This window comes from Dendrobates tinctorius, unplaced genomic scaffold (genome assembly GCF_039654945.1).
Source record: "Dendrobates tinctorius isolate UK_male_01 unplaced genomic scaffold, ASM3965494v1 ptg000016l, whole genome shotgun sequence".
NCBI classification, from domain to species: domain Eukaryota; kingdom Metazoa; phylum Chordata; class Amphibia; order Anura; family Dendrobatidae; genus Dendrobates; species Dendrobates tinctorius.
The window spans coordinates 29274353-29286977 of record NW_027361684.1 but is presented as its reverse complement, the minus strand read 5'-3'; the positions used below and the strand labels follow the sequence as shown (position 1 = coordinate 29286977).

At 43.5% G+C, this 12625-nt stretch overlaps 1 protein-coding gene across 3 annotated transcripts in view; it reads left to right on the top strand.

Annotated features, from left to right (window-relative positions):
* The window catches only part of NLK (nemo like kinase), a 202232-nt gene extending 199912 nt beyond the window's left edge, over positions 1-2320 (top strand). The window contains exons 11-12 of one of the 3 annotated variants that reach the window (XR_012228902.1): positions 987-1165; positions 2120-2320. Coding sequence is in view for 1 of the 3 variants with exons in the window: in XM_073565610.1 (XP_073421711.1) it covers positions 501-555 (55 nt within the window). In the remaining 2 variants the exon portion in view is untranslated. Of the gene's footprint in view, positions 1-500; positions 861-986; positions 1166-2119 lie in introns of those variants that run through there. The other 2 variants (XR_012228903.1, XM_073565610.1) reach the window with 2 other exon arrangements.
* Positions 2321-12625: the final 10305 nt, after the last annotated feature.

The following is a 12625-nucleotide window of genomic DNA, read 5'->3' as shown; positions in this document are numbered from 1 at the left end:
GCCTCTGCTCCCACCCCGCAACAAGGCATCATAAGTGACCTCTATTTCAGGAGCTGGGCTAGTCCCTGCTCTTCTGAGCATGTGTCAGTTGATAATGCTGATGGATGCTCAGTAGGATCGGGTCACTGTACAAGAGTCTCTTTTAATGCACAGTGACAGTGCGCTCCCTTGCTGGCTGTGATGAGTCATGACAAGCTAGCAAGAGCATACTATCAGTGCGCATTGTAAGGGGGAAAAACCCCAGCAGAGACGCAATCTGCACCTGTAAGTGATGACACTTGCGGGGACAGGACTTGGTCTCTGATCACCAGGTAACAAGACGGGTGTCAGTCAGTATGGCTGGATGCACTCCAATGTAAAGGTTTTTAAAGGGGTTCTTCAGGTCAAATTTCATAAATCTCATTTCTTTAGGTAATAATCATTCTGATAATTTTAATATTTGCATGTCTAAAACTATGGTCATTATCGTTTAACTTTTGTGCTCTCTTTAACCATTGCAGTTCCACTGTTGCTCAGCCATCTGAGATGCCTCCATCTCCACTGGTTTGGGAATAGTTTGGAAGACTTACTACTGAAGGTGTCCTGTAGCTTTCCACTGGAGTCTGGGAATTGCAATCTTGAAGCTTGATCATGCTTGTAATATTTTCTTAATTCAGATTTAACTTATCCACTAAATGTAAAATCTATATAATATTTAAAGCAAAATGGCGTTCTAGTGACTTTCACTCCGACAAAGTGGTTGTATTTTGAGATAATTTAAACCCACATTGGTTATTTTTTTAGTAATTTAAAGCAGTTTGAAGGCTCAGAACAAATTGACATTTTCCCCAAATTGTGAAATAATAAATGATTTTTTTTTTTGTTTGTTTCTCTTAGAGGTTGCTTTTAAATTTAAGTATTTTGTTCTATTTATATTTTAATGAAAGACTGTGCAAAGCATTTTTATACTGAGCCATTCCTAAATCCTCATTTTATGTTGATACAAGCAATTGCAAGGAAGAATACAGACATTGTTTGGAGACCAATCATGAAGTACTTCCCAAAAACAGGAGCTGACCACAGGACGGTGATGTCACCCGGTGTCCAGTCTCCGACACTTGATGGCTTCTTTGCAGCACTGTGCTAAGAGGAGCGTGTTGCTATTTTGATATAGTGAAGATCGAAGGTTTGTGGTTAGAATGCGTGCATCTGTGACTAGAGGGGATGGGTACACTAGGATACCTTTCCCTATATAAATATATAAAATATATATTTAATCTATTTTTCTTAGACTTCTTTTCTTTCTTACCTTTTCTGTCACGGGCATGCGTCATTATTCATCTATGTAAATAATTCCATTGATGGGCTTCTTTGTAAAGGTCCTTTTCATGTCCCGCTGTATAAAGGTGCGCTAGCTGGCACATTTTAGTTGTTTTTGTGAACTTTTTTTTTCCTCCCCCTTGCACTGGACAGTTCAAACATGAGGAAGGACAGAAAAAAAACAAGCTAGAATCGAATATAATTGTAATCTGTACTTAGGGAAGAGAAGTTGGATGTGGACGTGTTGAAATGTCACAGTACAATTTTTTTTTTCTCCCATTTTTGTTTCTTTAAAAACACTGAATTTTCTGTGTATATGTACATACAAACTGATGGCCTCTACCTCCTGGAGTTTACAGCTCAGCTTGTTTCACTCCAAATTATTTTTAGGTTCAGTGTGCAGACTTTAAAACTTGAATGTTCCTTCCAACTTTTATATGTAAACATTACAATAAAACAGAAGATTGCTTTCACCTAGATCAAGACATTTTGATGGACTAGCCTTGTATGAATCCAATAATTATTGTTTTGAGGGGAAGACAGAGGTATTTGTAATGGTCTATTAATTGTTAAAGTTATTGTAATTTATCTTTTAGAATAATATTTTTATCCAAAATGAGCTGGATTGTAATAGGAGGAGACTAAAATGTTTTTATTTGTTTTTTTGGGTTTTTAACCTTATGGGAAGTTTTAACTTCAATGAAGTAACTTGCTGTGAAAGACTGTATATTGGAATTCCAAATTTTAAGAGATGGTATGGAATCTTTTTCTACTTTTTGTTTTTTCTTTTTTTTTTTTTTTTTTTTTTCTCTTTCTAAAGTGGCTCCAAATAAGCTCCAAATGAAGCATTTCATCAAGGACGTCTGAGACAGTTTACCAACAACAAAATGAATCAATGGATGGAGCTGAAAACCTAAAAGGCCATATCTTAAGATAATGGCCATATGAGACACTCGATGGTCACTTTGTAAAATGTAGATTTGAAGTAAAGTGGTGAAAACATTAAATGTGAAAATAAAAACCTTTGTTTCTCTCTTTAATTTATTGACAGCAGTTTTATACTTTTTTTTTTTTTTTGTCAAGTTTGGTGTATGGGAAACCATTTTATTAGCAAGTGTAAAAGAAGAGTTAGATGGCTCTATAACTTGGACAAGAATCGCAATGCTCTGACTGTTGGCTCTCCCTACACAAGTGTGATATCTGCATAGAAATTCATGCTGTCCTGCTCTGGTCAGGAGCGCCAGCGGCCAGTCTGAGTATTCCGTTGCGATCCTCGTCAGTTATACAGTAGTCTGTCTCCTCCCTAAGACTCTTATGCACATAGACAAACCCTGAGTTGTCCAGTTCTGCAGTCATTCTTGTCCCATATGTCATCTAATACTTGCTAACAAACATTTGGAAGGTTAGCAAAAAGCAAGAGACAGATGAATGACAATATGATATCAGAATAAATTGTGGCCTGCTATCATAAAACATACAGTTCTGCATAGCAGTTGTAATTTTTTTAATATATATTCTTAAGACCATAAAATTGCTTTATTTTTTATTTCACGATCATTTTTTGTTTCTATAGCGTTTGCATATTCCAGGGGACATGTTCAAACAAGATAAGACTTTACAAAGTAAAACATAATTCAACACATACCAAGAAAAGTGAAGGCCCTGCTCAAAAAGCTTCCAGAGTTCACGGAGGGTGTAGAAACATGATGGGAGGTACCAGATTCTCAGATAATGGTAGGAAAGGAGAGCAGGGAATAGTTATTTATTGAAGTGCAGCGATAGGTTAGTCTAAAGAAATATTTTTGAGTACACTTAAAACTGATTTTTCAAGGTAGTGCAGAACTGGCGCAGTACAAGTGAATTCCTGGAGACTGGAATGGGAGGTTCTGATTATAGAGGTTGTTAGTCTGATCATATTTGTCCTATCTCTATCACAAAGGGTGGAATAAACAACAGAAATGTTAGATGTGTATACTAAGACAACAGAAGTAACATTTTAATGGATTAACAATAAAAGTTAAATTTAACCTACAAGTAGATGTGCCAATTTCATTTGTATAGTTCACACTGTACTGCAAGTCAGCAGTTGACAGAAACATCATACGCAGATCCGGCATTGTGAGGTCAACATCTTTTTTTCCTTTACTGTGCCAGGAGATGTTAGTCTTGCCTCGTATGCTGGGTTGAGAGCGAGGGTGGAAAGGTAGATGGAGATGAGAAGATGAGGGAGGAAATGTAGGGCAGTGCAGAACTGTGAGGAGATTTGTGGTTGAGAATGATAATTTTATATTATACTCCGTAGCGGATGGGCAACCAATGCAATGACTGGCAAAGAGTGGAGGCATTGGTGTAACTGCTGGATAGAAATATAATGTTGGTTGCTACATTCAGGATCAAGAGGGGCAGATCAATTAGTAGAGAGTTGGAAGCATTCCAGACGAGAATGAATAAGAAAAGCAGCAAATGTTTTTACAGAGTCAAAGGTAAGAAAATTTTGAATTCTAGAGATCTTTATGATATCATGAGTGAGCGAATGATAGAGCGGATATAAGGAATGAAGGTAAGATCTGAGTCAAATAACACCCCAAGACAGCGGCCAGGATGCTGTGGGCTCATGGTAGAACCACACATAAAAATGGCAATATTGTGTTTAGTACAATGTATATTCTAGAAGATGAGAACCCTTGGCCTATATAAAATCTATTACATTGCATTATTTGTCACATAGTACAAAAAATGTAACTACAGCAAAATGGCGCCATAATATTAACTGTAACAATATTTAAAATAGGAGGCAAGTCACTGAAAGTTCAATGATATTTCATTTATGCCCACAAGGATGACAATGAGCCAAAGCACCAAACAAAGCCCCGCAGCACGAGAATCTCAGTAAGGCCACGATCACACTACCGTGTGTGATGCGAAAAACTCACACAAGTCTCTCACATCAACACCCGGTGCTACCGCCAGCACTCAGGACCGGAGCTGCGGCTGCATAGAAATACATGCAGCTGCAGCTCCGGTCCGAGTGCCAGTGGCAGTGCTGGATGTTGATGCGAGAGACTCGTGCGAGTTTCTCGCATCACACCGTAGTGTGATCCCAGCCTAACTAAAAACAGATTAAACGACAACCACAAGATGGATTTCATCAACCCAAGGTATCATTTTAATCAGTGTAACAGCACCAAGTTGATAGTGTCTGTAGTTTACTTGGCAAAATCCTGATGACTGGTTCACTTTAACAACATGTATTGTTGCTCGCTTTTGGAAAACACCCATGGATTAACCCCCTTCACAAGCTATGCCGTATAGGTACATCATACGTCATGTCCCTAGCATTCCATGTAGGCTCCAGTGCTGAGTCGGCATCCTGTACATGACCGCTGATCTCATCAGCTGTCATGTGTTTCTAACAGCCACGGGTGGAATTGCGATCCACCCTCAGCTGTTAACATGTTAAATGCCGCTGTCAATCTCCGACAGCAGCATTTAACATGGCTGCGCTGAAAGCGTGTCACTAATCCAGCCCATCGATGTCTGTGTCACAAGACCACTGGTCGCCGATGAGTGGTTGGCATGACAACCCGGGGTTTGCAGGAGACCCATGTGGTTGTCATTGCTGGAATGCTATGAGCGTGGCCCTATGCCTGGCGCTCCAAGTAGAGGTGATCATTTTAGCTAGTACGGGCGAACGGATGATCGCAGCTTCAAGTCTGCCATGAGACTATTGAAGCCAGTGAAAAGTGAAAAAAAAAAAAAAATTTCAAATACAAAAGTTAACATCGCCCCCCTTTTGCCCCATTCAAAATAAAATGATCAAAAAAAATTTTTATTGTCTCATTCAAACGCCCGATCTATCAATCTATAAAAAGAATTAATCAGTAAACAGTGTACCAAGGGAAAAAAAATCAAAACTCCAAAATTAAGTTTTTGGTTGCCGCAACATTGCAATAACAGGTGATCCAAACATCGTATCTATCCTAAAATGGTATAGATAAAAAAGTCAGCGTAGATAGCAAAAAATAAGCCTTCACCCAGCCTCATATCCCCAAAATGGAGAAGCTACAGGATTTTTTTTTTTTACCACTTAAAGCACCTATACATGTTTGGTATCTGCAAACTCGTAATGACCTGGGGAATCATAAAGTCAGTACAGTTTTAGCATTTAGTGGACATGGTAAAAAAAAAATTGTGGAATTGCACTTTTTTGCAATTTCACTGCACTTTGAGTTTTTTCCTGTTTTCCAGTACAAGAAATAGTAAAACCAATGGTGGTGTTCAAAAGTACCATTCGTCCTTCAAAAACCAAGCCCTCACATGGCCAAATAAAATAAGTTATGGCTCTGGGAAGACAGAGCAAAAATATGAAAATTCAAAAAAAGGGAAACTGAAAAATCCAAGGTTGTGAAGGGGTTAAAAATGATCACTCTACCTGTACGTAAATTTCAAGAGATGTGTAATTTCAAAATTTTGGTCAGTTGAGGGGGATTCTGCTCTTCTGGCACAGGGGCTCTGTATATGGAGTCCGCAACATATTCTACAAAAATGTATTCTCCAAGAGTCAAATAGCACTCCTTCCCTCCCAAGTCGCACCGTGTGGCCAAACAGTAGAGTACAGCCACATATGGGGTATAGCCTCATTCATGAGAAATTGTGTAACAAATTATGTGGTCATTTTTACCTATTTCTGTGAAAATGTAAAATCTGGGGATAAAACCACATTATAGTGGTAACAATGTTGGTTTGTTTTTCACCTCTCCTTGGTATAAAATTTTCTGAAACACATGTGGAGTCAATATGATCACTGCATCCCTAGATGATTTAATTAAGAGGTGTAATGTATAAAATGGGGGTACTGCTGTCCTGACACCTCCAAGGCGTTCCAATGTGACTTGGCACCAGCAAAATCTGAACTCTGATATGGTGCTCCATTCCTTCTGTGCCTAAAAAGTTGTTTTTACTCTTCGCCACGACAGCACCCACTGGAGGTATCGGATCCACCCATTTGGAACAGGAAACCCTACAGGAAAGATAAAAGGGGCGGTCCGCCTTTCCTCCTCAGTTTTGGTTTCCTGTTCCAAATGGAGCAGGATCCTGCAGGATCTTACCCGGGCCATGCATCCGCCTGTGCGGTCTCCTCGGGAACGGCAGGGGCTGCGGTCCGGAAGCAGCGTCGGGGGAGATTCCGTTTGACGGTTCCCCCCTCGTCTGGTGGCATAACGGTGATGACCGGGTCCGGGGAGGGCCGCCCGGTCTTACCAGGGAGCGGGCCGGTCTGGCATCCGGAGGCAGAACACCCCCCCATCGGTGGAGAAACAGCGTGGGAGGTGAAGCCATGAGCGCGCGAACCGCGCGTGTGAGGCGGTGGCGCAGGAGCCGGCCGGCGCCCGACGCTCCTATACCCCGGAAGTAATGGTTGAACTTCCGGGGTAGGATGGCGATGACGCGGCGCATGCGCCCTGACACAGGGCGACTTCCGGGGGCACGACAGGAGTGAAGATAAAACAGCGCTGCAACGATGGAACCATGTCGTCCCCCACGGAGTCGCAGGCCCCAGCAGGGGATTCAGCTGGGGGCAATTCCACCAGGGACCGCAGCGCCAGGACAGAGACTGCCCGCAGGAGCAAGGCAGCAGAAACCAGATCCAGACCGTCTCAGCCATCCGACCCGGTATTAAGCTTCACTGGGTGAGTGTGCAAAGTATATACTCTACCTATTAATCTAACCTCCTCCCCCCCCTCTTTACCTTTGACCTCCCACTTCAGTCAAAGAAAAAACTAAACATAAAGAATGCGCATTATGTTCAGAGCCTCTCCCTGACTCCTACCCCAAAAAACTCTGCAAACAATGCATGAAAGAAACCAGGCAGGGGTCGACGATATCTTCTAAAGATATCCGAGCCATAATTAGGGAGGAGATACAAGCCATCAACCGCGCCAGCACTCCCTCAGAGTCCAGTCATAAGAAACAGGTCGTTGTTAGTTCAGAGTCAGAGGAAGAACAGGAGTTAAATTCAGGCTCCGCATTCACGTCCTCATCGTCATCCTCAGAGATGGAAGGACGCGCATGTTTTCCACTGGACAGCGTAGATAACCTAGTAAAAGCGGTTAGAAATACTATGGGGTGTGAAGAGGAAAGGGGAGCCCAAACCGCGCAGGACATTATGTTTGCGGGATTGGCAGAAAAAAAGAGATCATTTCCGGTGATACCGGCAATTAAGGACCTCATCAAAAGAGAGTGGGAAAAACACGACCAGAGGGGTTTTCTCCCATCAGCCTCAAAACGGAAGTATCCGTTCACTGATGAAGACCTATTGAAATGGACAAAAATACCAAAGGTGGATGCCGTCATAGCCTCCACTTCCAAACAGACCTCGATCCCGGTCGAGGACGCAGGATTGTTAGCAGACCCATTACACCGAAAGGCAGAATCTTCGCTCAAAAGGTCCTGGGAGTCCACCACCGGGGTATTCAAACCTGCAATAGCCAGCACATGTACTGCTAGATCAATGCTGGTATGGCTAGATCAATTAGACCAGCAGATCGAGCAAAGAGTGTCAAGGGAGAAACTGCGTGCAGCCATCCCGTTGATAAGAGGTGCAGCTGCCTTTATGGCAGATGCTTCAGCGGACACCCTAAGACTGGCAGCGAGGTCGGCAGCCCTGGTGAATAACGCCAGACGCGCGCTGTGGATAAAAAGCTGGAAAGGGGACGCACAATCAAAATCCAAAATTAGTGCAACCCCATGCGAGGGTGAGTTCCTCTTCGGGAAAGCCTTAGACGAAATTCTCGCCAAGGCAAAAGAGAGGAAAAAGGCCTTCAGTGATTCTCCCATTCCGTTTTATAGGAAAACCTTTAAGAGACGGCCATTCGGGAGAAGACAGTCGGACAGAACGAATAGATGGGCCACGAAAGACGAAAAGCAGAAGGGTACCATCTTCAGAGGGCCAACATATAGGAGAGATAAAAATTAAGAGTTTAAACCCACCAGTTGGGGGTAGATTAAAATTTTTTGTTACCAAATGGGAACAAATTACGTTAAGCCCATGGATTTTGAACATAATCAAGGAAGGAATAAAGATTGAATTCCTTCAGATCCCTTATGAATTCTTTGTTATAACTCGCCTTAATTCCTCAGTTCAGCAAAAGGCTCTCGAAGACGAGATTCGAGTCCTACTAGCTAAAAAAGTTTTAGTTGACGTCCCTGAGGAACAAGAGGGTAGAGGCTTTTACTCTCCCCTGTTTTTGGTTTCTAAACCAGACGGTACGTTTAGAACCATTATTGATTTAAAGAAGCTTAATTCATTTATAAAAAATTATAACTTCAAAATGGAATCAATTAGATCCACTATAAAGCTTCTTTTCCCAAATTGCGTAATGGCAGGGATTGATTTAAAAGATGCTTATTATCATCTCCCTATTCACAATAGATTCCAGAAATACCTAAGAGTCGCAGTGGAAGTCGAGGGCAGGATTCGTCATTTCCAATACGCGGCCATGCCCTTCGGGCTTTCCACGGCACCAAGAATATTTACCAAGGTGATGGCAGAAGTGATGGCCTACCTTCGCCAAAAGGACACACTGATCGTGCCGTATTTAGACGACTTCCTAATAATTGGGAATTCAGTCAAACAATGTACCAAACGCGTGACTGACGCAATCTCCTCTTTTCAGAGCCTTGGCTGGATCATCAATATCCAAAAGTCCAGACTCGATCCACAATCTCTCCAGACATTTCTAGGATTTCAACTAGATTCCTTGACCCAGAGATGTCTATTACCTCAGGTAAAAATCACCCTCACGAAACAAAAAATACGAGCAGCTATAGATAGACCACGGGTGTCCTTGAGAGGAGCAATGTCACTATTAGGATCACTAAATTCTTGCACCCCGGCAGTCCGGTGGGCCCAGTACCATGTCCGTACACTACAACACCAGATCCTCCAAGAGGATAAGCGACATAGTGGTCATTTACAGAGCAAAATAACCCTGTCACAAGAAGTCTTGACTTCTCTAGAGTGGTGGTTAGATGATGACCATTTATGTTCAGGAGTTCCATGGGTTATAGTCCCATCCTGTATCGTAACCACCGATGCCAGTCCCCAGGGCTGGGGAGCCCACATGGAGAATGGGTTTCATCAGGGAAGGTGGTATAGAGAGGAATGCGAGTACTCATCCAATTTAAAAGAACTGACTGCAGTGTTCTATGCTCTATACAACTTCCTTCCGCAGCTCCAACAGAAGCATGTCAGGATCCTATCGGACAACACCACCACAGTGGCCTATATAAACAGACAAGGAGGAACTCGATCAGAGACTCTGATGTCTTCAGCGGCAAGAATTTTAAACTTAGCAGAAAACTATTTTTTGTCCCTCTCGGCCCTTCATATCAGAGGCGAGAGCAATCAAAAGGCAGACTTCCTAAGCCGACACACTCTACGGCAAGGAGAGTGGTGCCTCAATCAGAAGGTCTTCAGGGACATAGTAGCCCTATGGGGACAACCCGAGGTGGACCTTTTCGCCACAAAGGAGAACAGGCAGATAAAAACATTTGCCTCCCTATCTCCATCAGATCACCCAGACATACTAGACGCCCTTCTAGCTCCATGGAATTTCAACCTGGCGTATGCGTTCCCTCCATTGATCCTCCTACCTCAAGTAATTCGGAAGATCAGAGACGACAAAGCAAGGATAATCTTAATAGCACCGTTCTGGCCAAAAAGACCGTGGTTTTCGTGGCTGCAAATTATGTCAATAACAGATCCTTGGGTCCTTCCTTCGACTCCCAACCTACTCTCCCAAGGCCCCTTTTTCCACACTCAAGTGGTCAGCTTGCACTTGACGGCATGGAATTTGAGAGGCAGTTATTGAGGACAAGAGGATTCTCTGAGTCTTTAATTACTACACTACTACAAAGTAGAAAACCGTCCACAACCCAAATTTACACTAGAATATGGAAAAAATTTCTTCAATTCCATACAGTACCTCATACAGCAGAAATTCCGATAATCCCAATCTTGGAATTTCTGCAGAAAGGGAAAGACTTAGGCTTAGCAGTAAATACGCTAAGAGTACAAATATCAGCATTAGGAGCACTATATGGCAATAATATAGCAGGCAACAAGTGGATAACTCGATTCATTACAGCATGTGAACGAATAGCTCCAATCCACATACCCTCCGTCCCTACATGGGATCTAAATCTGGTCTTAGACGCCCTAACGGTAGACCCCTTTGAGCCGATCGACACAATACCCTTCAAATACTTAGCACTTAAAATGGCCCTCTTGGTAGCACTGACCTCAGCTAGAAGAGTGGGTGATATCCAGGCCTTGTCAATAGATCCACCTTTTTTTCAAGAATACCAAGACAGATTGGTATTAAAACCAGACCCTGCCTACCTGCCAAAAGTGGCAACAAAATACCATAGATCTCAGGAGATACTCCTCCCAACCTTCTATAAAAATCCCTCTACTCCGGAAGAGCAGAAGTTCCATACTCTGGACGTCAAAAGAACTGTCCTAAAATATATTGAGAGGTCCAACAGTTGGAGGCAGAGTAGGGCCCTATTTGTTTCATTTCAGGGCTGTAAGAAGGGGTATGGAGTCACAAAGAGCACCATTTCCCGGTGGATCAGAGAGGCCATTCGTTTAGCCTACTCCGCAAAAAACGAAGATCCTCCAGGGAACATCAGGGCGCATTCCACCAGGGCAATGGCAACTTCTTGGGCGGAAAAGGGAGATGTTCCGATTGAAACTATATGTAAGGCGGCAGTTTGGTCATCCCCTTCTACCTTCTATAACCACTATAGACTTGATCTTTCATCAACCTCTGACTTAAGCTTTGGCAGGACTGTCCTTGGCACGGTGGTCCCACCCAGGTGATGGTCTCTGGAATCTCTCCAGTGGGTGCTGTCGTGGCGAAGAGTAAAAAGCCGGATTACTTACCGGTAATGCTCTTTTAATGAGTCCACGACAGCACCCGCTCACTTCCCTCCCTAAAGATATCAATAGTTAAAGTATATCAACCAAATAATGGATAAGAAAGATGTTAAAATAAGAGAACATTGCCTAATCCTTGGCGGTCCTTCTGGTACTCTGAAACGTAAAACTGAGGAGGAAAGGCGGACCGCCCCTTTTATCTTTCCTGTAGGGTTTCCTGTTCCAAATGGGCGGATCCGATACCTCCAGTGGGTGCTGTCGTGGACTCATTAAAAGAGCATTACCGGTAAGTAATCCGGCTTTTTGATCACATATGTGGCATTGTCGTACTCCAGAGATATTGCGTAACAAATTTTGAGGTCCATCCTCTTTTTACATTAGTGAAAATGAAAAAAATGGTGCTAAAACAAAACAACATTTCTGGGGGGAAAAAACAATTCTGCAAAGCACCTGTGAGTTCAAGATGCTCACTACACCTCTAGATAAACTCATTGAGGGGTGTAGTTTCAAAAATGGTGTCACTTGTGGGAGGTTTCCACTCTTTAGGCACATCAGGGGCTCTCCAAATGGGACATGGCGACTGCTATATAGCGCTCCTTCCCTTCCGAGCCCTGTCGTGCGCCCAAACAGTTTTCCACCATAAGGTATCTGCGTACTCAGGACAAATTGCACAACAAATTGTAAGGACCATTTTCTTTTGTTACCCTTATGAAGATGAATATGGGGCTGAAGCAACATTTTTGTATTTTTCATTTTTACAGCTCAATATTTTTGTTAGCGTGGATGGTCAGGAGCCGGAATCTCCAGGAGTGGACCCTCTGGACCGTGGCACCCCGGGCGAGCTGCCAGGTGGAACCGACCCCTATACAGGGACCGTTGGGAGCAGGCCCAGGGGTTCAAATACCATGGCAGCCGGTACTGAGAGGTGTGGCTCAGAATGGACTGGAGTAGGAGTGCGGGACTGAAGCGTAGACTGTAAGGCTGAGATATGGAGAGGTGGCTGGAGCGGAACACAGGAGACAGGACTGAAGTAGGACTGTAGGAGTATGGATAGCTGGATGGAGCAGGAACACCGGAGGCAGGACTGGAGTAGGATGGAACAGGACCGCTGGTGCAGGACTGGAGTAGGATGGAACAGGACCGCTGGTGCAGGACTGGAGTAGGATGGAACAGGACCGCTGGTGCAGGACTGGAGTAGGATGGAACAGGACCGCTGGAGCAGGACTGGAGTAGGATGGAACAGGACCGCTGGAGCAGGACTGGAGTAGGATGGAACAGGAACGCTGGTGCAGGACTGGAGTAGGATGGAACAGGAACGCTGGTACAGGACTGGAGTAGGATGGAACAGGAATGCTGGAGTAGGATGGAACTGGAACGAAGGAACAG